At 49.5% G+C, this 24946-nt stretch overlaps 1 protein-coding gene across 1 annotated transcript in view; it reads right to left on the bottom strand.

The window, feature by feature from the left end:
• TG (thyroglobulin) overlaps positions 1 to 24946 on the bottom strand; it is a 243760-nt gene that overhangs the window by 206646 nt on the left and 12168 nt on the right. The window contains exons 9-17 of the mRNA XM_065895070.1: positions 19808 to 20908; positions 18579 to 19166; positions 13390 to 13629; positions 10585 to 10722; positions 9909 to 9986; positions 9239 to 9351; positions 7118 to 7220; positions 5889 to 6089; positions 173 to 385 (exon numbers count right to left, since the gene is read on the bottom strand). Coding sequence (XP_065751142.1) covers positions 173 to 385; positions 5889 to 6089; positions 7118 to 7220; positions 9239 to 9351; positions 9909 to 9986; positions 10585 to 10722; positions 13390 to 13629; positions 18579 to 19166; positions 19808 to 20908 — 2775 coding nt within the window. The remainder of the gene's footprint in view (positions 1 to 172; positions 386 to 5888; positions 6090 to 7117; positions 7221 to 9238; positions 9352 to 9908; positions 9987 to 10584; positions 10723 to 13389; positions 13630 to 18578; positions 19167 to 19807; positions 20909 to 24946) is intronic.

The following is a 24946-nucleotide window of genomic DNA, read 5'->3' as shown; positions in this document are numbered from 1 at the left end:
GGAAGCACATCTGCTCCTTCTAGAAGAAAATGCTCCATTGGGCCTTCTCTCCTGCTCTGATGCCACCTGGCTTACGGTGGACACGCTACACTCGGGTGGGGAAAATGAAGGCCTCGGCCCCGAGCCCTGAGAGGGAGCGGGGCACCGGGCAGCCCTTCCTGGGGCCACTCACGCTGGCAGGCACGGGGCTGAGGGGGCTGCGACTCCCAGCGTCTCCTCTGCAGGCTACACAGCAGCGGCCCTGGCGGGAAGGCACTCCGGTAGCCCGGGCGGCACAGCAGCTGGCACCGCTGCACGGCAGCCCCTCCTGGGCCTGAGGCTGGCGCGCACAGGAGGGCCCCGCTGGCCACATCCGACACGTTGAAGGGCAGTGGGCACTGTGGGCCTAGGAGAAGGAAAGGGACAGCTGTGGGCACCTGCCCAGCGCCGGGGCTGAGCACTGCCCCCCCTCACTGCCACTCACTTGCACGGGGTGGGGGGGTGGGGGGGCCCTGTCCTCCCTTCCCTCAGGCCAGCCTGGGCCTGCCCCCACCCTGCCCCGCCCTCCGCCTGGCCCAGCCCATCCTCTCTTGGTTTTATCACACGCCTGAGCAGGGCTGACTCTCGTTCCTCCACCACCAGCTCAGGCCCTCTCGAGCTTCTTCCCGTCTCTTCCATCTCTAAGTCCCATTCCCAGCCAGTCTCCTCCACCTCAAGGCCAACGGGTCCACAGCTCAGTGTCTGCTGCCCACACCCGCTCTGGCTTCATCACCCCAAGCTCAAGGCCTGCCATCTCCAGCCAGGAACATGGCAGCCAAGACGGTCCCACCTCCTCTGCCCATCAGTCGAGGCAGTGGCTCACACCTCCTCGACTTCTCTTCATTCCCACCGCACTTCCTTCATTTAGACATCCGTCATCTTCTTCCTGAACGGCTATCGAAGCTTCCTCGTCAGCTCCCCGCATTTGGGCCTCATCCCCTGCCCTTCTGCTCCCGTGTCCAGTCCAGTCCCCGCCGCCGGCAAAGAAATGGAGCTGGACTTGGCTCTCAAGACCCCCCGAGCGCCTGCTGACCCAACTCCCTCTCTCTGCTCTGGTCTCTTCCAGCCCCGTTTTGTCCCATAGTTGTCGTTCCCTGACCGTAGGCTGGTTGCACACTCCATGCCCTTCCCTCTGCCTGCTCATCTGCCTAGAAGTTTTCTTTTCAGGTCCTCAGTTATCAGCTCAACCCCTCAAGCTGTCTAACCCTTCCATGGTTCTCCCAGGCCGACTTAGGCCTCCTTTCTCTAAGCTCTCAGGCCACTTGGAGTAGACCACCCCCCACCCCACCCCCGCCGTGTTATCAATTATTCAAGACTCTATCTGCATTCTGGTCTCCCCACTGGATTGAGCTCCGAGAGGAAAGAGGACCCCTTTCCTCTGTTCACCCAGGCCATGGCACAGTGCTGACCCAGAACACAAGCTCCATGAGTATGTGTTAAATAAGTGGGTAACTAAGTAAATTACAGGACAGACGTGCTCCGTGTGACCATTTCACACCTGGCTAGAGGTTTGGTTCATCATCCGACCGAAGTACAGTCTTGCTGCCTGCATGTGTCTGGCTTTAAAATCTGCAGCCCACACGTGACTCAGGAGTATCTGGGGGCCTCAAAGAGGGAGAATGACCCATTTTGATCTCCAGGGGGCAGCCTGGGTCTTCGATCTAATAAAGACGATGGCCTCTGGCCAAAATTTTGCACTGTAGCTTGAGGGCTTATTGAGTTGGCTCTTACCAAGTACCATGTATACGCTGGGGATGGCAAGAGCCAGCCTGTGGGCTATGGGGCCAGCCTGCAAGCTTTGGATCCTGGCTCAATCATTTACTAGTTGAGCGCCCTAGAGCAAGTTAATTACTGTCTCTGTGACTCCGTTTTCTTGTCCATCAAACGGTGAGGATAGCAATAGTGCCTACCACCTAGGGATGGTGTGAATCAAAATGAATTAAGGCATGTAAAGAGCTCAGAGGAGTTACTGGCAGCTAATAAATGGTCATTAATGTTACTGTTATTAACAATAACAGCAAGCGTAATACACTATTGCCCGATTGGAAATTATAGGATGTGAACTCGCCCTTTCAGAGCAATGAAATAGCATTTGATGCACCACGAGGGTAAACTTCTGAGAGAAATAATAGCTGATATTTACCACGAATTTTAGAGGTTGTTTACCTCTGTCATGATCAATACTTAACTGGACCTCACTCAAAATAGCCCTATGAAGCAGGGATCCCCGGCTTTATCATCCCCCCTTTTACAGATGACGAAACTGAGGTTTGAGGATTTGGAGGGACAGAGCCAGGGCTTGAGCGCTGGTTCTTTGAACCGAAGCACTACCCCAGCAGGGAAAGACCCTTTAGTCTGGCGCTGCTGAGGGATGGAAGGGTGCTCTTCCCTGGGCTCCCCGGCTCCCCGGCTCCAGCATACCCTTTCCAGAGCCCGCAACACTCGGTGCTATGATGGCTCGTGGACGTCTCCCAGGCCGCGGCCCGATTTCTGGCTTAGACAGAGGGCTCGCCAGGCTGGGGGAGGACTCCACCCCTCCGTGCTGAGCACGTGATTGTGCACAGCCCCGTACGTCTCTGAGCCTCCGTGTCCGACCTCTAGGATGGCGATAAAGGTCCCTGGCACTTCCGACCACCAAGGCGGGCCAAGTACAGGAGGGAAGGTCTTGGGCACCTGGAAAGCCAGAGCACCGCTGAGTTGTGACCTCTCAGGTGGGAGGGCGCCCAGGCCCCGGGCCGAGGACCTGCGAGGGGCTTCCCACACCAGCAGCCAGGCCCCCATTTGCAGCCAAGGCCACTGAGGCTGACGAGGCCAAGCTCCTCCTCACGCCAGGCAGAGCGGAACTGGAACCTGCATGCCCCCGCATCTCCAGCCCACGCTCTTTCCTCTGTCCTCCGAGGCTTCCTGCAAGTACTCGGCCAGGCCCCTCTCAGGACTCGTGCAGGATCCCCAGCTGGACCCATATGTGGGCCCAGAACTGGCTCTCATCCTTCCCGCGGGACCCCAGGGAAAACCCCTCACCATCTGAACCTCCAATACCACACCTCTATTTAAAAACCACTGTGCGGCCCTTGGTATGTGCCCGGGATACTGTTAAGAGCATCACCAATACCAACTCCTTCAATTCTCCCCACAAAGCTGAGGGGTAGGTCCCACTATCCTCATTTCCCAGATGCCAACGCTGAGGCACACTGAGGGTAAATATCTTGCCTGTGACCCGAGAGCTAGGACACGGCACAACCGGACCCCAGAATCTATGTTCTCCACGAGTGTGCCAGGTGTGTGTGCATGTGTGTGTGAAAAGCGAGGTGTCAGTGAGGGAGTGTGCACATGTGAGCCCCTGGTGCACAGAGTAAACCTCAATAAATGCAGGTTCCCCTCCAGGCCCCCAGGATGGCTCTGTACCCTGGGGCTCTTCTGGTTCCCCTCCATGGCCTTTTTTGGGAGTGGGCCAGTGAGTGCTTTGACTTGGCTGGGAAGGCATCTCCTCCTGGGGTCTACGCGTCGTCTGAGACACGGACGTTCCTCTCGCCAGCGTCTCACCCTGCCCAGCCGACCTGCTTTCCCACGGCCTTCCTCCCCAGTTTCACTGAAATGCAGACTCCCTGGCTATGGTTTGACTCATCCAGCCTCCATGGTCGGGGAGGAGGGAAAAAAGAGGAAGTATGGAAACTGACGTGAACTGAACACCCACAGCGGGCCAGCATGGAGAGGGCACTCTACCTCCTTAATCTCACGCAGTCCTTCCAAAGGATAACTGCATCATTGCCATTTTAGAGGCTAGGAGAGCGAAGGCTCAAAGCAGCTGAGTGGCTTGCCTGGGGCACGTGCTGGTGACTGGACTAGAAACCAGATCCTGCTTCCAGCCCCTCATACAGGAGCTTGTGCACACGGCGCATTTACTGCGTGCCAGGGCCGCCCAAGCATCTCCCAAGAACTGATTTCCTCTTCACAGCCTCTCTGTGAAGCAAGACTGTTGTCACCCTCATCCCACAGGTGGGGACGCCGAAGAAGCGGGACCTTAAATTTCTGCCCTAAGTCCTACAGCAGCAAGTGGGGAGCCAGGCCTGGCCCTGGAGGCTGCCCTCTGAGCCACCAGGTGAAGCTGTTTACAGAGACTATTTGAATTAATCTTAACAATGACTCTAAGAAATAGCTACAATTTCCCATGCCCATTTCACAGATTGGGAACCTGTGGTCCAGAGAGGTTAAGGGACTAGCCCAAGGTCACCCGCAAGGGAGGTGGCAGAGCTGACACTCAGGTCTGTCTGTCTGGCCCCTACATCTGGGCTTTCTCCACCACGCTCTGCAGTAGGTCAGCAGGAAGGGGCTTCGTTAGCGCTGGCTGTTCCATTTGCCAGAGGTGTGGCTTTCAACATATTAACGAGCTTCTGTGAGTCCCAGTTTTGCCATCTGTATAATGGGGAGTAGGACTGTTCTATTTACCTGCATCGCTGGGAGGAAAAATGGGATAAGTAATGTGAAAAGCACATTTTAACAGGTAAATCTCTGCACAGGTAAGTTATTATCGTGGAATCCTGCAAGGCCAAGCCACATGGAGTCTTCTCAGCCCTCAGAAGAGCTGTGCTTCCGGACCTGTTCCTGCAGGAGACACATCAGGCTGTTTCCTGGGTCCCAAACAGTGCAGACCACTCTTAGATGTCCTGCAAGTTCAATGTGCATGGCGTCCGACCCTAAGGCTGCCACATCACTTCTCTCGGCAGCATCTGGCAGGGAGCTCTACTCATAAATACCCATCGAGCACCTACTATGTTCCCTGCATGATGGCAGCTACTGAGGCCCTTGAAGCAGGCCCCGTACAGAGAGGGGGAGTTGGGGGCTTGGGAGAAAAGGCGTGTGGTGAGAGCCGTGGGCACACGCCACAGGTTAGGGTCAGGTGAGGAAATGGACAGAAGGGGACAGAGCCCCACAAAGAGAGCAGATGACTCTTCCTTCCCACCCTTCCTTTGAAGAGACCCCCTGTCTCTTTACAATATAAATATAAATTTACAAATATAAAAATTCTCTTTACGCATAGAAATCACCGGACCTAATTAAATGTGTCCGCAGTTCCAAAATGTTGCTTATAGACGGCAAAAGTTAAAAATAAGGCGACGAAACAATAAGGACAGCAAAAGAAAGGCAGTTGCAATAAAGTTAGTATTTAGTACAACATCCCTCAACCCTGCCAGACCCAACATCCCAATTTGTAATAAATATTCTGCAAGGTCTTCATTTACTGTTCTGAAACGAAAGTCACAGATAATGCGACCTACCTGTGCCCATAAATTTTAGCGTGACTGCAATGTCCTGTGACTTGAGTATATAGGAGGAATGAAAGGTAAGGAACTGATAATTAAATAATATATTTTAATAAGTAATAATGTATTTCAATAGTATAATACATATTCATGAGAGATATGTTTCAATATCTGATATCCAAATGATTTTTAAACTAGAAACAAAAATAAACAGATCGACACCTCCACGGACTCCTAAAGCTCCCCGGCTGGGATGGACCCACCCACACTGAGATCCTGCTGTGTGTACCCTCCTCCCCACTCGAGGATGGGGAGATCAAGACCCGGCACCCCTCAGCAGGCCTGAGCTTTGTGAGGTGCCGGCTCAGGAGGTCCCCGCACGGGCTCTCCTTGGTTTGAGCCCTAGGGCTGGGCATTGGTACGAAGTAGACGCAGTTTCCGCATCACTGGAATCAACTGCGACCACATCCCTCTTGCGGTTCCCTTGTCTCCCTTCCTGTCCCCACTGTCCTGGCACCTTTGGAGTCCCCCCAACCCCAGCCGGGACAAAGGAAGAGATGAGCAGGACCCCACCAGCCCAGGGAGCCCCTCTGCAGCATCACCACTTACTCTCACAGGCCGGCTGGCTCCCAGCCACGAGGGTCCCAGGCACCTCCTCTCCGCTGCCCAGGACACACCAGCAGCTGCCCTGGGACGGGTCGCATTGCACTGGGGAGAAGCCTCCATCCTCCGCCGTGCAGGCTGGGGTGTAGCCAGGGCTGGCTCTCCTGGAGGGAGCTCCACTCTGGAGTACTTCACAGAGGCTCGGGCCTTGATGCAAAGACAAGCCTCATGGGCCCTTTGTCCATGAAGCTGCCATAGCCCTTGTCACCACCCACCACCGACTGCCACCTGCCTGCAGGGCCCCAGGGTCTGGGGTGCCTCCCCACTGGGGTGTTGAACTAGGACAAGGCAAAGCCTGGGCCTCGCTCAGGTCTGTACTCCCCTATCTGCTACACACACACACACACACACACACACACACACACACACACACACACGAGCAACCACAGTTCAGATGATAAGGGCAACAACAGGAGATGTGCAGGGCAGTTTAGGAGTCCGTAGGAAGGTAGTGAACTCCGCCATGGAAGGGGGAGGCCCGCAAAGGCTTCCTGGAGGGACCTATGGGTGGGCTGAGTAAGATTAAGCCAGCTGGTAGGGGGAGGGGTGGGAGGTTTGCAGAGGCTGAACCAGAACACGTTAAGGCCCCCGGGGGAAGAGAGTGTCTGCCTGCTTGAAACGTCTGACTACAGTCTATTAGACCTGGATCTTGATGCTGAGATGGAGAGACAAGAGAAGCAAAAGAAGCTACAGGAGCCACACACACAGGGCCCATGAGCCACAGCAAAGAGGTTGGCCCTAAGGACCATGGGGAGTGTCGATGGGTTCCAGGCAGAGGAGGGACATAAACACGTCTGCACTTTAGGGACATCGTCTTGACCTCACCGTGGAAACCAGACGGCGGAGCCAGGCTGGAGCCTGTGGTGGCATCCATGCTGCACAGCTGGTCCCCCATGAAAGCACCAGTGCCCACCTTAATAGGGACCAGCGCTGGTTTGCGCCTCTAGTTACGAAGCGCAGCCCCAATCCCTGCTGTGTGTATTTCTCCCAAGAACCCACTGAAGTGGAGGAATATTGTCCCTATTTCATAGGTGAGAAAACTGAGGCACAGTGAGGTTAGAGGCTCGCACAGCTCTGGAAGTGGCCGGGCTGGGACGTGAAGCCCCAGCTCTTGGGGCTCCATACCCGGTGCTCATGCGTGGGGTAGGGGGTAACGGGGGAGGAGCCATACTCACACTGGGCACTGCCGTTTGTGCCAGGCGGTGTGCCCTCTCCTGAGGCCGGGTCCACACACCAGGTGCCGGCCTCTGACACCTGCAGCCTGGCAAACTCTCCTGTCTGAGACAAAGCCGAGGTCGTGTCACCAAGGGCAGGTGATTTTGTAGCTGATAGGTCGGTAGCCAGATGTCAAGAATGTTCCTTCAGAACCACTGGGGATGGCTTCTCCAAATGGAAGGGGTGGGGGGAGGTGCTATCCTCTTCCAGACCCTTTACACACATTATTTGAGTTGATTTTAACAACCCCATGAGAACAAGAACCACAGTTAACCCATTTTAGGGCAGGTGAAACTGAGGCTCACTCAGAGAGGGAAAGTGACAGAACAACATCCCATAGGTTGGGGAGTGGCAGACCCGGGCTGGGCCTAAACCCATCCAGCCCCAAAGCCCAGCCACTCTCTTGAAATAATGCCTCCCATTCCAGAAATGATTTTCAGCAAGCATCCCTCGGAGAAAGGGAGTCTGTAACACCTGTAACAGGTGTTAAAGAAAAGGTAAAAGGCAGCCACCCAAACCCTGACCGGGGCCCCTGTCTCCTCGGCCTGCCCCAGGGCCAGCTGGGAGATGCTGGGAACGCTCCTTCGATTCACTAGGGAGAGTTTCCTCATCTAAAAAAGAAGGAGGTGGGACTAGATGGACCCTTGAGCACGTTCCTTCTCAGAACCGTTGATGGAAGAAAACATCATCTCTCCTGAGCGTGTGTAACAGCAGGTGTCGGGAGAGGGCAGCTCCCCCAAGCTTCCTGGCCGTCACTGGAGGTTTCCTTGGCTTTTCTTGGGCACTTGTTCGTTTATACTCTGCTGTGCCATGTTCACAGACAAGAAATGACGATCATAACAACACCCGACATTTACAGAGAACATGACCAGGAGGCCCCCCCACCCCGGGGGTGTCATTCAGTCCCTGGGAGGTAGGGAGCCCACTCTCCTCATTCTACTCAGAGAGGCCCAGAGAAATCAGGTGATGCACTCCTGGGCGCACAGCTTTTTAGCTACACAGGTAAGAGTCAAAGCCGAGCAAAGGTTTGAGAAAATATGGGATAAAGGCTTAAAACTGAGAACACTTTAGCCATTAACGTGACTTTTCTTCGGGAGTTGGGTCCAAGGTATAGCCATCCAGTTTGGGCAGTGGACGTCTTGGGTCCTGTTTCCTGGCACCTGGGTGCTCCAGGAGACAGGCTGGAAAACCACACGATCAGAAGTTCTCTGGGACCTGCTCTGAACCCCTTTTCCCTCCGTCAGAGCTGTGGTTTCTGCCTCTCCTCCTCCATGGGTGAACTCGCCACCCCGGATGATGGAGCAGACTCTCATTCCAGTGGTAGGGGGCTGTGAGCCAAAATGAAAGATTAAATTTCTCTATAAAACTCCATCATAATTGGGGTCCATGTTTACAGCACCAAACAATAATAATAATGAGGAATAATAATAAGGAAACTTTTGCTCAGTGATTTGCAGTTTCACTAACCTCTACACTGCTGATTTCATCTGATTTTCTTGGAGCCCCTTGGAGCCTAGCAGAGTGGGTGGCGGTGTTCCTATCACCCCTACTTCAGGGAAAGGGGCCTGAGGCACAGAGATTTCCATCATTTGGCACCTAAGTGGTTGATTCCAGCAAGAAGCTTTTCTCTAAGAGCTTTCACATCAGTCACTGCACTAAATCATGACAACCATCCACGGAGCTGCGGAGGGAAATATATTACGTCCCCCATTCATGTTGAGAAGCTAAAATGTGATGAGCATGGTGATGTGGCAAATGGCCTCAGAAACTATATATGCGTAGATTATTTTCCAAAGAGTTTTCATTAAAGATATTTCCTTAGGGCCTCAAAACAATCCTAGCGCTAGGGAAGATTAAAATGTGGCTTGATCTTAGGATAAAACAAAGTACAGGGAAGCACAGAGAAGGTAAGTAAGTTACCCAAGTTCACACAGCTAGGGTCAGCCAGGGCTGGGACAAAAACCCAGGTCTAGAACTCCTGTGAGTTTTCAACTAAAACAAATTTATTGAAAACTAGAAAAATTACCATCCAGGAAGTTCTAGCTTCCTTCTCAAACCTTCCTGGGCCTTCAGAGGCTTACCTCTAAGCAGGTTGGGATGAACAGGTCTTTTGGAGATGGGTTTCCTTGGGAACCAGCCTGTTTCCAACTGGAAAGCAACGCCCTGGCTCGAGACTTCTCACAGCTGGTGGGGCCTGGCGGGGAGAGAGAGGACCTCTTAACAGACTGGCCATGGGTGCCAAGGAAGGGTGGGGAGCCCAGGTTGGCCCGAGTGTCAGAGCCGTGCATCTGGGTGGATGGAGGTGCCTTATACATAGAGCTGGAACCTCAGAGAAGAAGCAGGCTGAGATTCTGGGACAAAGACCCACATGGAACGTATCATCTCTGAGGTGTAATGTGAGCGCTTGATTGCACGGGTCTGAACTCAGGAGAGAGGCTGGACTACAGACCAGATGCGAGGTGGCTGCTGAAAGTACAGAAGTGGCAGAAACTGCCCAGGGAGCAGGTGCAGCGGGGAGACCTGGGGCTCCCTCTCCCCCCGCAGCTGCCTCTCTCCACCTGGGAAACGAGGAGCACCAATTAGGAAGGGCCAAGGTCAGGGAGAGTCTTCCAGGCCTGGGGACTAGAGGAGGTGTGGTCTGGCTGCCCTCAGGGGCTCGTCTGAAGGGCTGGCCCACGGAGCCTCCCCAGGCTGGGAGTGGGCACCACCCACCAGAGCACCCACCGCCCGGGTCAGGGGGGCTTCTCTTACACTGCGGGATCTGAGGGGAGCGGGCAGCCAGCGAGGTAGGGACGTACTCTCCCTTCCCGTCCACACACCAGCAGTGCCCTGGAAAAGAGCCACAGCCAGAGTTCAGGAAGCGCCCTGAGGGACCTGCCCCGAGTGTCCCGCAATACACACTACTATATATAAAACAGATGACGAATAAGGACCTACTGTACAGCACAGGGAACTCTACTCAATACTCTGTAATGGCCTATAGGGGAAAAGAATCTAAAAAAGAGTGGTTATATGTATATGCATAACTGATTCACTTGGCTGTACACCTGAAACTAACACAACACTGTAAATCAGCTACACTCCAATAAAAATCTTTTACAAATTTTAAAAAACTTTCCTTATTTGCATGCATAGCAGTGCCAATAAGGTCCCTCTCCCATCCTCCCATCTGTCTGCCCTCCCCAACATTGTCCACAATCACAGGCCTTAACACCCAGAAACCTCAGCAACCACTCACGTGACCTTTGGGCTGGTAGAAGGCCACTGCTCCCATTGTACAGATGGGACAACCAGAGGCCAGAGAAACTAAAGGACTTGCCCCCAGCCGCCAAACAGGGGCCTAGGGTCCAGTTCACTTGCCCCCAGAGCCGGGCTCTTTCCTCTAAGTGGTGTCACTTGGCCTCCCCAGGGCACCCGCCCCCCTCACCAGTTGCGGTGTGGCACTGCACGGGCTCCCAACTTCCGAACGCGTCACACTGGGGCACGTAGGTGCTGGACCGCAAAGGGGTGGATGCCCGTGGGGATCTGCCCAGGTGGACACGGAGTCTCTGGTAGAAGTCAAAGGCTGGAGTCAGGAGAGAGGAGCAGAGATGTGAGTGCCTGACTGGCAAAGCCCGGGCCGCGTAGGCTCCATCCTGAGAACAGCCACACAGACCCTGTTTCAACATAGGCAGCCTTTTTATTTATGTGACAAACACTTCCACCCAAAATAGGCTCACTGAGCAGTGGGTAGGCACTCACCAGATTGCCCATTAAAAATAAAAATGTAAAAAAACATAAAACTAAAATGTCAGCTGATGGGAATTCCCTCCACTGCAGGCTGCACGGATTTGCTCCCTGGTGGGGGAACTAAGATCCCACAAGCTGCAAGGCGCGGCCCAAAAAAAGAAAAAGAAAAGAAAAGTGTCGGCTGAAGTTTGAAGGAATGGAATCACTGTTCCTCCTTCTTCAGGAATTCTCATTTAGAGCTGATCAGGTCAACACAGTGTCTTCAGGCACATGAGATAGCAGTGATCACTGATGACACTTATCACACGTTGACTATGTGCCACGCACAGCTGCGTAGCAGCTACCTTTCCTCCTGCGCTCACCCCTCCCCCTCACGAGGACCTGGGACACTGCTACCAGGTTCTGATGGTCAAAGACACTTTGTGGCCCTCAATCTTTTTCTGCGCTGGGCCTTCGATCCCCGTACTCTACAGGACATGGAGGTTTGCACACCAAGAGCTTCCTCTCCTCTGCAACAGTAGACGTGCCTCTTCTCATTTGCAGGGATGCCAAGGAAAGTGACCAACCCTGGTCCTTCTCTATAGACACTTCCTTTTTTCCCAGTGATGTCAGACATGCAAAATCAGAGCCAGTGGCTTGGTGGAGGGCAACTTCCTTAGCCTGACTTCTGAGGAATATGCCATCATACCATTCAGCGAATAAACCCCTATGGTGCCAACCGTTCTCTCTTCCCTTCCTCTAAATTTCCCTCTCTAACCAATGTGGTCACAACTCAAGGGGCATTAGTCCCTCCCCCTCTCTTTGATTACATCATACCCTGCCCATGCACAAAGTTTTAAAAAACTGGTTTCCTGCCCAAAGCAGAATCTCCAAGTCTCTAAGGAACAGAGAAAGAAAGTACCTGGGCATGAGGGGAGGGAAGGAAGGAGAAGAGAAAAAAAGAGGAGGAAAGAATCAAGGGTGGTTAAGCAACGTTCTCCAGGTTCCCACTATCTGTTGAGTGCTGTTCTAGGCCCCAGGATATAAAGAATAAGACGGGGGCTTCCCTGGTGGCGCAGTGGTTGGGAGTCCGCCTGCCGATGCAGGGGACGCGGGTTCGTGCCCCGGTCCGGGAGGATCCCACATGCCGCGGAGTGGCTGGGCCCGTGGGCCATGGCCGCTGAGCCTGCGCGTCCATAGCCTGTGCTCCGCAACGGGAGAGGCCGCAACAGTGGGAGGCCCGCGTACCGCAAAAAAAAAAAAAAAAAAAGAATAAGACGGGTGCCCTGTCCTCCCAAAGCGACGGCTGGTGAGCGAGAGAAGCAGGAAACAAAGATGGCTCTTGGGAGACTCTCACATGTGGTTAAGGAAATAAAGACATGCGAAACCCAATGTCAAGGTGGCGGCAGACATGCCAGGAACACGAAAGCAGGGAGGCTCCAGCCCGTGGGCGTGGGCGCTCGTCATCTCAGGACAGATGTGAGGGGAACACTGCTTTGCTGTTTTGTGGCCCAAGCCCAGAGAACCCCTGACAGGGAATCAGCTAAGCTGACAAGGGGCTGGGAACTCGGGTCTGCTTGGAGATGGACGAATCGGTCCTCCCTGCCAAGTTGGTGCAGGGTCAGCGAGAGGACTGCAGGGACATGGGACCCTGCTGCCAGAGCAGGCTGCAGGTGCTGGAGGATGAGACGGGGCCCTGGGATGAGACCAATCTAGGCTCCGAGCCTGGCCATACCAGGCAGCAGGGACATGGGACAGAGGCCCGGGGGCCAAACCACCAGCATCGCATCCAGGCTCTGCTAGTTATTAATTAGGTAAACTTGGGCGTGTGACTTAACCTCTGTTTCCACATTTGAAAAGAATCAAAGATGGGGATTACAGCATCCTTCTCATGGAGCTGCTGGAGGGTCAAATGCAAAGATGCGCTAATCTGCTCAGCACAGCAAGTGCCTGGCCAGAGGTACATTTCAATTAGGTGAAACGCTGAGCTACGATTAGGCCAGAGCAGTGTCAGTCCTCCGAGCATAGTTCTGTTATATGCAGGTACTAAGTTGTGCTTTTTGGAATTACTACCTGGATTAGATTCGCTCACATGAGGAAGGTGCTTAAACCCAGAAGTTCCTCAGTTAGGAGGGTTCCTCTCCTTTCCCCCTTGGAGGGGTGTTCCTGAATCCTTGGAAATGGGGGGAAGCCTCAGAACAGGGCATGAGGGGAATGGGAGCATTTGGGGCTCACATATTTGAACCTTCTAACCAGAATGCTTGGCTTCCTGGTGGGCGGCAGGCACCACCTGCCATACAAAATGTGAAGCCCTGCCCCCAAGGGGCTCTGCTGGAGGATCGGGGGACATCTTGGAGAGGTGTGCAAAATTCCAGCTTTGGCTGGGATCACAAAAAGCCTTTGTCTTTTCCGGAATCCATGGGCCCAGGGAAACCACAGTCCTGAAGATGACTGAAGAGGAACTAATTCAAGCTCTTGCTTCCCCCAAAGAAGGAACAAGAAACCAGAAGCATGGGGCACTCACTGGACAGAGCTGCCAATCGAATGGCATAATCGCTCCCGCTCAGAAACTTCTCCAAGAAAGTCTCCCGGGGCGGGGAGAGGCGAGGAAGGGCCAGCTCCTCGTCCGTCAGCCGGATTCCTTTGGCCGCTAGGAAACTCTCTCCCAGAGGGAACCGAGAACTGTTGGAATCCATGACGATCTCTTCTGCTTCCTTAATGAACTTTAGGACACGAAGCTTCACTTCCTCACAAGAGCCAGGACCTAGGGGAGTAAAGACATCACAGATGGATTCATCCACCTCGTGTTGCTCCCTTTGACCCCTTTGAAGTATGTGAGCATGTAGACACACACACAGATACACACACACACACTCGCACACATATTTCTGCCTCAGCTGTTTCCTTCACCTCAGCTCTTTCCACAACCTGAAATGTTCTTCCTGTTTTGTCTCCACAATTGCATTCACTCAACATTTATGGAGTATCTATTTTGTAAGAAGATTAGTAGTAGTTAATGTTTATTTCATGCCAGGCATTGTACTATGAACATTTACACAAACAACTTAATTTAATTTATTAAACAGCCCAATATGATGTTATTATTATCTGCGTGCTACAGATGACAAACTGAGTCATGGTGAACTCATATAACTTTAAACAAGCTCTTAGCTGGCAAATAGTTGCTTCAGAATACCAGTCTAGTCAGTATGACTCTAGAACCAGTGATGTTGACCAGCTGCCTCAAATGGAAGGATGGACAGATGGATGGATTGATGGATAATAGATGGATAAATGCGGGAATGGATGGATGGATGGATGGATGAGTGGATGGACGGATGGATGTATAGACCATAGATGGGGGAACGGATGGATAAATGGGAGAATGGATGAATGGATGGATGAGTGGATGGATAGATGGATATCAAAAGTTGAAAGGGGGGCTTCCCTGGTGGCGCAGTGATTGAGAGTCCACCTGCCGATGCAGGGGACACGGGTTCGTGTCCCGGTCTGGGAAGATCCCACATGCCACAGAGTGGCTGGGCCCGTGAGCCATGGCCACTGGTCCTGCGCGTCCGGAGCCTGTGCTCCACAACGGGAGGGGCTACAAACAACAGTGAGAGGCCCCGCGTACCGCAAAACAAAACAAAACAAAACAAAAAAAGTTGAAAGGAGGCATTGTAATTTAGTAAAGAGTTATTCTTGTGAAAAGGAAAGAGCATGACTCTCAGAGACCTCTGGATTCAAAGGTCAGCATGATCTCTTATCAGCTGTGTAATAATGTACTTAACTTTTCTGAGCTTCAGTCTTGTGATCTGTGAAATGGGGATAATCAGGGAATCTACCCCATAGGGTTTTTGTAATTATTCTATGAGTGTGGCAGCTGAAGTGTCTGGCACTTGTCTGGTACATGTTGTCCTTGAAATTGTTACTACTATAAGAAGCCACCGAGCCATATTTATTTCAATCAATCACACTGAATTCAACAGTGAATGTGTTCAGTAGATTCTTTTGAGAGCACAGGATTACCAGAAACTCTTGACATCTAGGATTTGAAGACATTGATTTCTGTGGATGTTCTTGATCAAAAAATCTATTCTCTCAATCCCACAGATTTGGAATCCCTGAAGCAAAAGTTCATATTCAAAACTCTATGCTTACTGCTCATGTCTTTCAGAATAGAATGAAGATTCCATAACTGGACACTTAAGACCTTTGAAAATCTGGCCCCAATTTACCTTTAGTCTCTCCTTCTATAATTCCCTCCTAAGTACCCTGCCCCCCTTCCTACCACCTTTCTCCACCCATCCCCAACAAAGCAGACCCTTTCACAGTCTCCCTGACCCGGCACATCTATTTCCTCTGTCAGGCAGGGCTGGGCAAACATCCCTCACGATCCAGAAGCTGATGCCATGCAAATCTTTCCCCAACTCCCCATTTGGTGAGTATCCCCATTCTCTGGGCATCCTCCATTGTGTCTTCTGTGTTCACACTTCTGTTCTATCATTTCAGTTTATTACCCGATGACAAGTCAGTTTCCCACACTAGGCTCTGAGCCCCTGGAGGACAGACACCATAACTTTCTCATGATTGTTTCCCCATCACATGGCACAGTGCACACAGTAGGTGGTCCATAAATGCATATGAAGTGAAGAAAGCAAACTGCAAACAGGCCAGAGATGGCAATATGGACAGGACCTGACATCATACCCCTAAAGGCAGGAGTCATCATCCCTGCATGTGTGTAGGAAGTTACTGGTCACCTCCTTACTTACTGTCAGTTGTATTAATCCAGTTAGTTGAGGACTTTCTATGTACTGGACCTGGCACTTTCTATCTATTATCTGCTATAATTCTCACACCAACACTTTTGAAGTAGTTATCTGTCATAACCCAGATTTTACAGATGAAACTAAGACTAAGACAGACGACCTTTCTCTAGCTCACAGAGTAGGAGGTAACAGAACCCGGATTCAAGATGCCTAGGGCTCTGTCTTCTAGGTCCATCCTTCTCAAACTTTAGGGAGCATTAGATCCACCTGAGGATCTGGCAGAAATGCAGATTTTGATTGAGCAGATGGAGTCCGAGATTCTGAATTTCTGACAAGTTTCCAAAGTGGTGTTGATGCTGCTCGAGTCTGATGCTTTGAGCATCAGGGCTCTGAACCAATGGCCACCAAGCCCTTCTGATAACACACCCCTATCAACGAAAGAGTTTGAACATGCACCCCAAAACATGTGCATTTCTTTATTTATAAAGCATATGTATGTACCGGTATAATAAGGTGCTGGGTACGGTTTTCTCAGCTGTTTCAGCTGTCAACAATTAATGGCAAAAACAAAAACAGAAATGTAAAAGGAAGAGATAAAATACTAAGTATAAATGGAAGTTCTAATACTTTCTTCCCAGTGGATTATTCTATAAACCCGGGTGGTCTACTCTACACAACCTCACATTACTCAATGAAAGAGATGGTATGTTCTAAGTTCAGCTCCAACGCTTTGGTGAATAAGGTCTCAAAGTGAATAAGACTAGCTACTGAATTTACTAGGTGCTTTTGGTATCAGCAACTCAGGCCCCAAAAATTAGATCCAAAGAGGACCAAATTCAGTCTTAAATCATCTAAAAATACAGGAATGTCCCCGTGTAGGAGACCTGACCATTGGTCCAGAGAATCTCAAAAAATAAATGAGACTTCTTATACAACAGTCATGCTGACATCTGTGTGTTGACTTTGAAGGTCAGCCCATTGCTAGGACTTGACATGTTAAAGGAGAATCCTAGTAGTGGGTCTCCAGGCTGTTCAAGATGCCCAAGGAATTACCGTTCTCATCCCATATTCCTATCACCCAAAACCCACTTCTGCTAAAGCCTAAACTTCGGCTAATGTCAAAATAGTGACACTAATTTAAAAAAATACATGCACTCCAGTATTCATAGCAGCATTATTTACAATTGCCAAGATATGGAAGCCACCTAAGTGCCCATAAACAGATGAATGGATATAGAAGACACCTAAGTGTCCGTAAACAGATGACTGGATAAAGAAGATGTGGTGTATACACATACACACACACACACACATACACACACACAATGGAATACTACTCAGCCATAAAAAAAGAATAAAGTTTTGCCATTTGCAGCAACATGGATGGAATTGGAGGGCATTATGCTAACTGAAATAAGTCAGACTGAGAAAGACAAATACTGTATGATATCACTTATACGTGTAATCTAAAAAATACAACAAGCTAGTGAATATAACAAAAAAATAAGCAGACTCAACAGATACAGAGAACAAACTAGTGGTTACCAGTGAGAGTGGAGGGACAATATAGGGATGGGAGAGTGGGAGGTGCAGACTATTGAGTATAAGATAGGCTCAAGGATGAATTGTACAACATGGGGAATATAGCCAATATTCTGTAGTAACTGTAAATGGACGGTAACCTTTAAAAACCGTTTAAATTTTTTTAAATTTTTAAATAATAAAATTAAAACAATTGTCTGATTAATTTTAACAATAGCCAGAAAGGTCTGGACAATGTTGAACATTGCAAAGGATGAATGGAGAGATGTTATTGGACTTAAACAGCTATAATATTACCTGTAAAATTAACAACTGCTAGTTAGTGAGATTCTGCTTTGGTAATACCAGTGTTGAACCTGTCTCGTTGCTCTTTCAAACTGATGGCATGGCTATTTGGTGGTAAGGCATTTTAGTTTAAGACACAGAGTCAGCTTCATTCTGTTTATGTCAGACACCATAGCTTTGTTGTAAGTCTTCTGCCACAAAGCTGAACTCACAGACCTCCTTCAGCAGCTCTTCAATTAGCCCTTGAGTTAACCCCCCTCAAGTATCGATAAATAAAGGCACTTTGAAGACAGAAGCTCTTCCTGAGGTCCAGAGCACCTAGCAGTGTCCTTATAAGTAACAAAACCATCACAATATGTGCTGGTTAACCAAACGATGCACCTACTTAGGACAGATTACTAAAGCATTCGCCATACGGAGCAAGAGCCAGGTCATATTCACTTTATAGCCTTCACTGGGCTAAGATAATGCTTTGCACACAGAAGACATCCAGTTAAAATTTGAGGCATTGATTTAAATAATCGATTATATGAAAATTTAAAACTGAGTTACATTAACTTTGCCGATGCCTGACTGCATAGATGTAGGGAACTCACTTCCCTTCTGTGAGCCTCGGTGTTATGGACTGAATGTTTGGCTCCTCCTCAAAGGGATGTGCTAAAGCCCTAATCCCCAATGGGATGGTATTTGGAGGTGGGACCTCTGGGAGGTGATTAGGTTTAGGTGAGGTCATGAAGGTGGGGCCCTCATGATGGAATTAGTGTCTTAAAAAATGAAGAGACCAAAGCTCTTCCTCTCTCTCTGCCATGTGAATACACAGTGAGAAGGCTGCCTTCTGCAAGCCAGGAAGACGGCTCTCACCAGGAACCAAGTCTGCCGGCACCTTGACCTTCCACCCTCCAGAACTGTGAGAAACAAATGTCTGTTGGTTAAGCCCCTCAGTCTGCTACTCTGTTATAGCCTCCTGAGCTGACTAATACATTCAGTTTTCTCAGCCATACATTGAAGGGATGTACCTGGCCTTCTCTAAACTCCATTCCAGCTTTGACAATACACTCCCACCAGACACCTGTTTTTAAAAACCACAAATTCAGGTCTTCGTGGTTTAACTCACATGCTGGGACCTTGCTGGGCTCGGTCCGGGTTCCTTCCAGCTTTTGACCAGCCTCATCCACACACCAGCAGCTCCGGAGGTCGAAGTGGGCCAGTGGAGTGCTAAAGTCTGAGTAGGGCCCTGGGTATCGGCTGAGCTGGCCGTTTAGGATCTGCCAGAAGAGGTAGGGCTCCAGAAGGATGTTCCCTCCGGGCTGCGTCAGGTTCCCTTCCAACACTGCCAGCGGGACATCTTGGACTGAGGAGTATCTTGCCAGCCCTGGGAAGATGTCTTGTTGGCCAGCCTCATACAGACTTTGAATAAAGAGACGGAAGCTTCTGGAAGCCACTTCTCTGTAGCTCCTGACCTTCATTAGCAGCTCCGCAGGGCTCAGCTCCTGGCCACCACGGTTCTGAGCTCGCCACTGTTCATACCACTCAAAGGCCTGCTCGGGGGGCCCGTCACATTGCACGCGTCTCCACTGCCCGCTGGCACTGCACTGCGGGATATAGATGCTGGAGAGGGTGGGCGGCATGCTGGGATTAGAGACCAGGGCCCGCACCGTCCCAAGGAAGGCACGCTCAGCCTGTAACTGACAGGGTGTCGGGCCTGGGGAGGAACAAAGCACAGGCACGTCAGGTTAAGAAGTTTAATAAGCCCCGAAGACCGAGATGGAAGACCTTAACTGTCCAAACTCCATCTAACACCTTATACAACCATAGAGATGCCATCAACCTTAAATTTGTAAATATCATCCAGAAAGAGAACATCCCCATCACTAAATCAACACGGTTGAGACCAGCTGTTGTCAGCACGGCAGACATGTACGTGGCAGCTCCTTAAGGCCAAATAAATCTCCCTATTCACTCCTTAGAATGGTAAACATTATCAAGACCTTTCTGGACAATTTTTAAATCAGCCAGCATAATATTTAAAATGGATAAACAACAAGGACCTACTGTATAGCACAGAGAATTCTGCCCAATATGATCTAACAACCTAAATGGGAAAAGAATTTGAAAAAGAATAGATACATGTATATGTATAACTGAATCACTTTGCTGTACACCTGAAACTATCACAACATTGTTAATCAACTATACTCTGATATATAATTAAAAGTTAAAAAAAAAACCAGCCAGCGTATTTTGTCATAACAGAAGTTGGGGCTTTAGCTACGACTGTAAGGCACTGTGTCAGGAGCCCAGGGGAGAATCAGAGTCTGCAGATTGAATACCCAACAGACTTACACTGCTTGGGTTCTCCAAGTTCACTTCGAGTTCCGGGAATAGGCTGACCCTCGGCGTCCACACAGTAACACTCTGAGTTGAAGCACTGGACAGGGAGGAAGTGCCCCTCACTGGTACAAGAAGGGACAAACAGGCTGGACCCTGCAGGCTGGCTACCCAAGAGGCTTTGCATGCGCATCCTTTGCTTTTCACACTCTGTGGGGCACTTCGGTTGTCCACCTCTGACCCTGGAGCCAGCAAGTTCTTGGCCCTGGGCATCCACGCACCAGCACTCTCCAGCAAAGCACTGGACCTCCCTGTAGCTCCCTTCTGCGGTGCATGATGGGACAAAAAGGCTGCCAGGTGTCTGCCCACAGCCCTGGGAGCTAAGCACCATTTCCATCACGTCACCTAAATCCTTTGCTTTGTCCTCTGGCACAGAAATAGCATGCTGCAAGAAGAGAAGGAATTCTGGAAGCTCCAGGAGGGAAGAAAGGAATTTCATGGCATTTTGATTCTCTTGTAAGTTGATTTCAAAGCCAAAGCTGCCCACAACTGGCTTATTCATAGCAGCACCCATCTTCAAGGCTTCAGGGGCTTCCCTGGCAGGATTTGAATCCAGTCCCACGGAGAAGGGCTTGGCTGGATCTGCTAGTGCCCATCCATTTTGGAAGCCTGGGAGACCAAGTTGCTGGAAAAAGCGACTGAAATTAAACGTACCTCTTGGGCCCAGGGCTCCAGACAAGTTAAACTGGATGACATTCTCCAAAAATCTCCCTCCAAAGAGGTTTTGCTGGAGTCGCTTTGGGTTGGTGGTGAACTGCAGGGCGAGACGGGCCAGCTCTTGGGAGGGAAGAATCCCTCTGATGGCTTCTTTGAGGAGACTTTCTAGGGCAGCAAACCGTGTAACCTGCCCTTGTACCATTGGGTGGAGAATCCCAGAATCCACAAAGAGCTCCTTGATCAAGGAGGGGCAGGATAAGGCAAATCCGGTGACTCTCTGAGAGCCCGGTCCTTCCTCGGGAGCAAGGAACAAGTCGTGCCGGCTGAAGTAGCCCGAGGGCCCAAAGCGGAGTCTGGAAATGGCCCGCCGCCTCTCAGAGGGACAGGACTGGTCTTCAGCTGCAGGAGAAATGCAAACAGAGATGCAAACAGAGAAATGGTTTTACTATCACCAGTAACCCTGACACAAGGCCTCAGATCTTTCTGGTAGTGAGATGAAAAAGTCAGGGACCAAATTCATACCTCTTGCTTCTCTGTATCTTTTGATTAACATTTTTTTCCTTCCCCCTGAGCAGAACCTGTGGCTCCCATCTTGGGGAGTAAGGACTCCAGGTGACTTGACTTTCTCTCCTAGATTACAGGGTGACCTCCCCCTCAGGCCGGGCTCAGAGACACCAGCTCACTATCTGGAACCCTGACCACACATTCACCACCATGAATGGTGTCTCCTCACCAGGTGTCCTGCCTCGCCCAATATTCAAGTCCACCTGGAACCTCAGAATGTGATCTCACTTGGAATGAGCATCTCTGCAGATGTCATTAGTTAAGATGAGGTCATACTGGATTCGGGTGGGCCCTAAATCCAATGACTGATGTCCTTAAAAAATGCCATGTTACAGAGAAGATACACGGGGAAGAAAAACACATGAAGATGGATGCAGAGGCAAGAGTGATGCAGCTATAAGCCAATGAATGCCAATGATTGCCAGCAAACATCAGAAGCTAGGAAAGGGCAAGGAAGGAGTCTACTCTGGAGCCTTCCGAGGGAGCCTGGCCCTGCTGACACCTTGATTTCAGACTTTTGGCCGCAGGACTGTGAGAGAATAAATGTCTGTTATTTTAAGCCACCCAGTTTGTGGTCATTTCTTACGCCCCCCCCCCCCCCCAGGAAACTACTATACCAACAAATTCCTATTTGTTTTTAATGAAATGTTGTTTTCCAGTATTCTCCTACTGGAATTCTTAATGGTCTTTAACGCTTCATTATATGCTCTTCATGTGCCTTCCAATTCCTCCTTGTGGGTCATTTCATCTAGGCTAACTCGTTTGTAGTCTGTTTGAGGATAAGAACCATACTTTAAGTGCTATTGGTATTTCCCATAATTAGAAATAGTTTCCTGTTTCAACATATTGATACAGTATTTAGGAATTATGATATTTCCCATAATACAATACAATAATGCCCACTCAGCAAACACACGTGGCACATTCCCCCAGGCTCCTTGACCTTCCCTTGAAATTATTAATTAGATGGTATTAACTCAGTCAACTCAATACATGCGTGGTCAGGTCATTCTATCTGAATATCCTAAGTTGACTGTCATCCCACATTCAGAGAAAAGATTTTAAATTCAAACTCCGATTGTCTCAGTCACATAGGTGGAAGGGAGAAAGCTCCATTTTTCTCCATAAAACCATAAATCTTAGAAGTCCTTTGCAATCCACTCACCCGCAACTTTTCCAAATAATTCTTTTCCCTCAATTCACATGGGTGCCAAAAAGGAAGTCAGCCAATTTTCCTCTGTAACCGGGCAATAGAGAAAGAGCTGGAACTTGCGGTCAGAGAGAGAGAGAAAGACTGGCAACATCTGAACACATAACACATCCGTCCATGAGGCCACAGCTTCCTCTAATGGATATTACAGCAAGGTATGGAAGAAATCAAGCTCACGGCTCGGCTTACTCTCTTTCCAAATTAAGAGCATATTGTGTCCATTCATTTGTTATGTAGAGTTACCAAGGCAAAAAAAAAAAAAGAAAATTCAGATATTCGTTCCATCTGGCATTTGTTTCCATGGACACAGGACTGATACACCAGAGAGAAAAAGTAAAAAAAAATATATATGATCCATGCATTTGGAAGTACTTTGGGTTTTAATTTGGAAGATCACAGTTCTTCATTTTCACCTGGAAATTGGAGGGCACAATATTCTCTGGGTTTTAATAGAACCAAAGTGTAATTGTAAAACTACCTTCAAGGCAGAGCTTCAGAATGTTCTTTTTCTACATCCTCACACTTAGCAGATAGGAAGGTACCCAATACTGTGCCAAGAACTCAAAATGTTAAGTTGGAGAAATCAAATGGTTTACCAGGAAGTATTGAAAGAACATTAACACATGTCTATTTTGAGCCTCTAAAAAGACTGTACTCCTCCTTCACTGTTTCAGATCTTGCCCAGGCCATCCAGTTCACCTAAATTGGAAGCCTGCAAGTGCTCCTGGATTCCTTCCGCTCCACCGCTAACACCTTTCAGGGTCTCATTGCAAGGTGGAACAGTCTTTTTTTTTTTAAGATTTTCTTTTTTTGATGTGGACCATTTTTAACATCTTTATTGAATTTGTTACAATATTGCTTCTGTTTTACGTTTTGGTTTTTTGGCCACGAGGCATGTGGGATCTCAGCTCCCCGACCAGGGATCAAACTCACACCCCCTGCATTGGAAGGAGAAGTCCTAACCAGTGGACCGCCAGGGAAGTCCCTGGAATGGAGTCTTACTGGGATGCCTGGTGACATGTCTCAAGTCCACACCCTCTTCCACAGCCCGCTACTTCTACTTCAGTATTGCTTCCTGTCCTGGGCTGAATAGTCTCCCCAGAACTCATGTCCTTCCTGGAACCTCAGATGTGATCTTCTTTCGAAACGGGGTCATTGTAGATGTAATGAGTTAAGATGGGGTCCTACTGGAGTAGGCTCTACTACTCTAGAGTGCTCTTAATTATAGGATTAAGTGGGCTCTTAATCCTATACAACTAGTGTCGTTACAAGAAGAGGAGATGAGATATAGAGGCAGACACACAGGGAGACAGCCATGTGACAACAGAGGCAGAGTGTAGAGTTATGCAGTCACGAGCCAAGGAACACCAAAGATTGTTGGCGTAAAAAAGAATGAAACAATGCCATTTGCAGCAACATGGATGGACCTAGAGATTATCATATTGAGTGAAGTAAGTCAGACAGAGAAAGACAAATATCGTATGATATTGCTTATATGTGGAATCTAAAACAAGGGTACAAATGAACTTACCTACAAAACAGAAATAGAGTCACAGATGTAGAAAACCAATTTATGGTTACCAGCGGGTAAGGGTGGGGAGGGATAAATTGGGAGATTGGGATCGACATATACACACTACTATGTATAAAATACGGTAACTAATAAGGACCTACTGTATAGCACAGGGAGCTCTACTCAGTGCTCTGTAATGGCCTATATGGGAAAAGAATCTAAGAAAGAGTGGATATATGTGTAACTGATTCACTTTGCTGTACACCTGAAACTAACACAGCATTGTAAATCAACTATACTCCAATAAAAATTAAAAAATAAGAAAATAAAACAATTACGTTTCTGTCTAAAAACACAAAGATTGTTGGCGACTAACACAAACCAGGAAGAGGCAAGGAAGGATTCTCCCCTGAAGCCTTGAGAGCGAGCATGGTCCTGCTGACACCTTGATTTTAGATGTCTAGTCTTTAGAACTGTGCAAGAATATATTTCTGTTGTTCTAAGCCACTCGGTTTGTGGTCATCCGTTACAGCCACCCCAGGAAAGTAACATAGGCCCCTTATCTCTCTTCAGGACACTGCAATGACCTTCAAACACCCCACTACCTGCAGCTTGATGCTCCTGTACAATCTGTCCTCCAAAATGCCTGGGCTGTCTTTCCTACACACCAACCCCACATGGCACTCTCCAGCTTAAAAACCCTCAACAGCTCCTCTGACCCTCCAGGATGAAGCCCCCAAGCCTTTGCTTTGCTATGAAAGACCTTACTACCCCTGCCTTTCAGAGTTCCCCACCCCAAACATACTCCAACATGCTTTTTCTCTATCCTTCTCGCGGATTCACTGTTCATTAGCTCACCAATGCCTATTACAGATCTTCCTCCACTGTGGTGGGGTGACATCCTGATAAACCCATCGTAAGCGGAAAATATCATGAAGTCGAAAACGCATTGAATATCCAACGTTGTAGCTTAGCCTCGCCTACCTTAAATGTACTCAGAACACTTACATTAGCGTACGGTTGGGTAAAACCATCTTAGCACGAAGCCCATTTTATAATAAAGTGCTGAATATCTCATGTAAGTTTTTTTTTTTTTTTTTGGCCTCACCGCGACGCTTGCAGGATCTTGGCTCCCCGACCAGGATTTGAA

Source organism: Phocoena phocoena, chromosome 17 (assembly GCF_963924675.1).
Source record: "Phocoena phocoena chromosome 17, mPhoPho1.1, whole genome shotgun sequence".
Classification (NCBI taxonomy): domain Eukaryota; kingdom Metazoa; phylum Chordata; class Mammalia; order Artiodactyla; family Phocoenidae; genus Phocoena; species Phocoena phocoena.
This window is presented reverse-complemented; position numbering and strand designations above follow the sequence as displayed.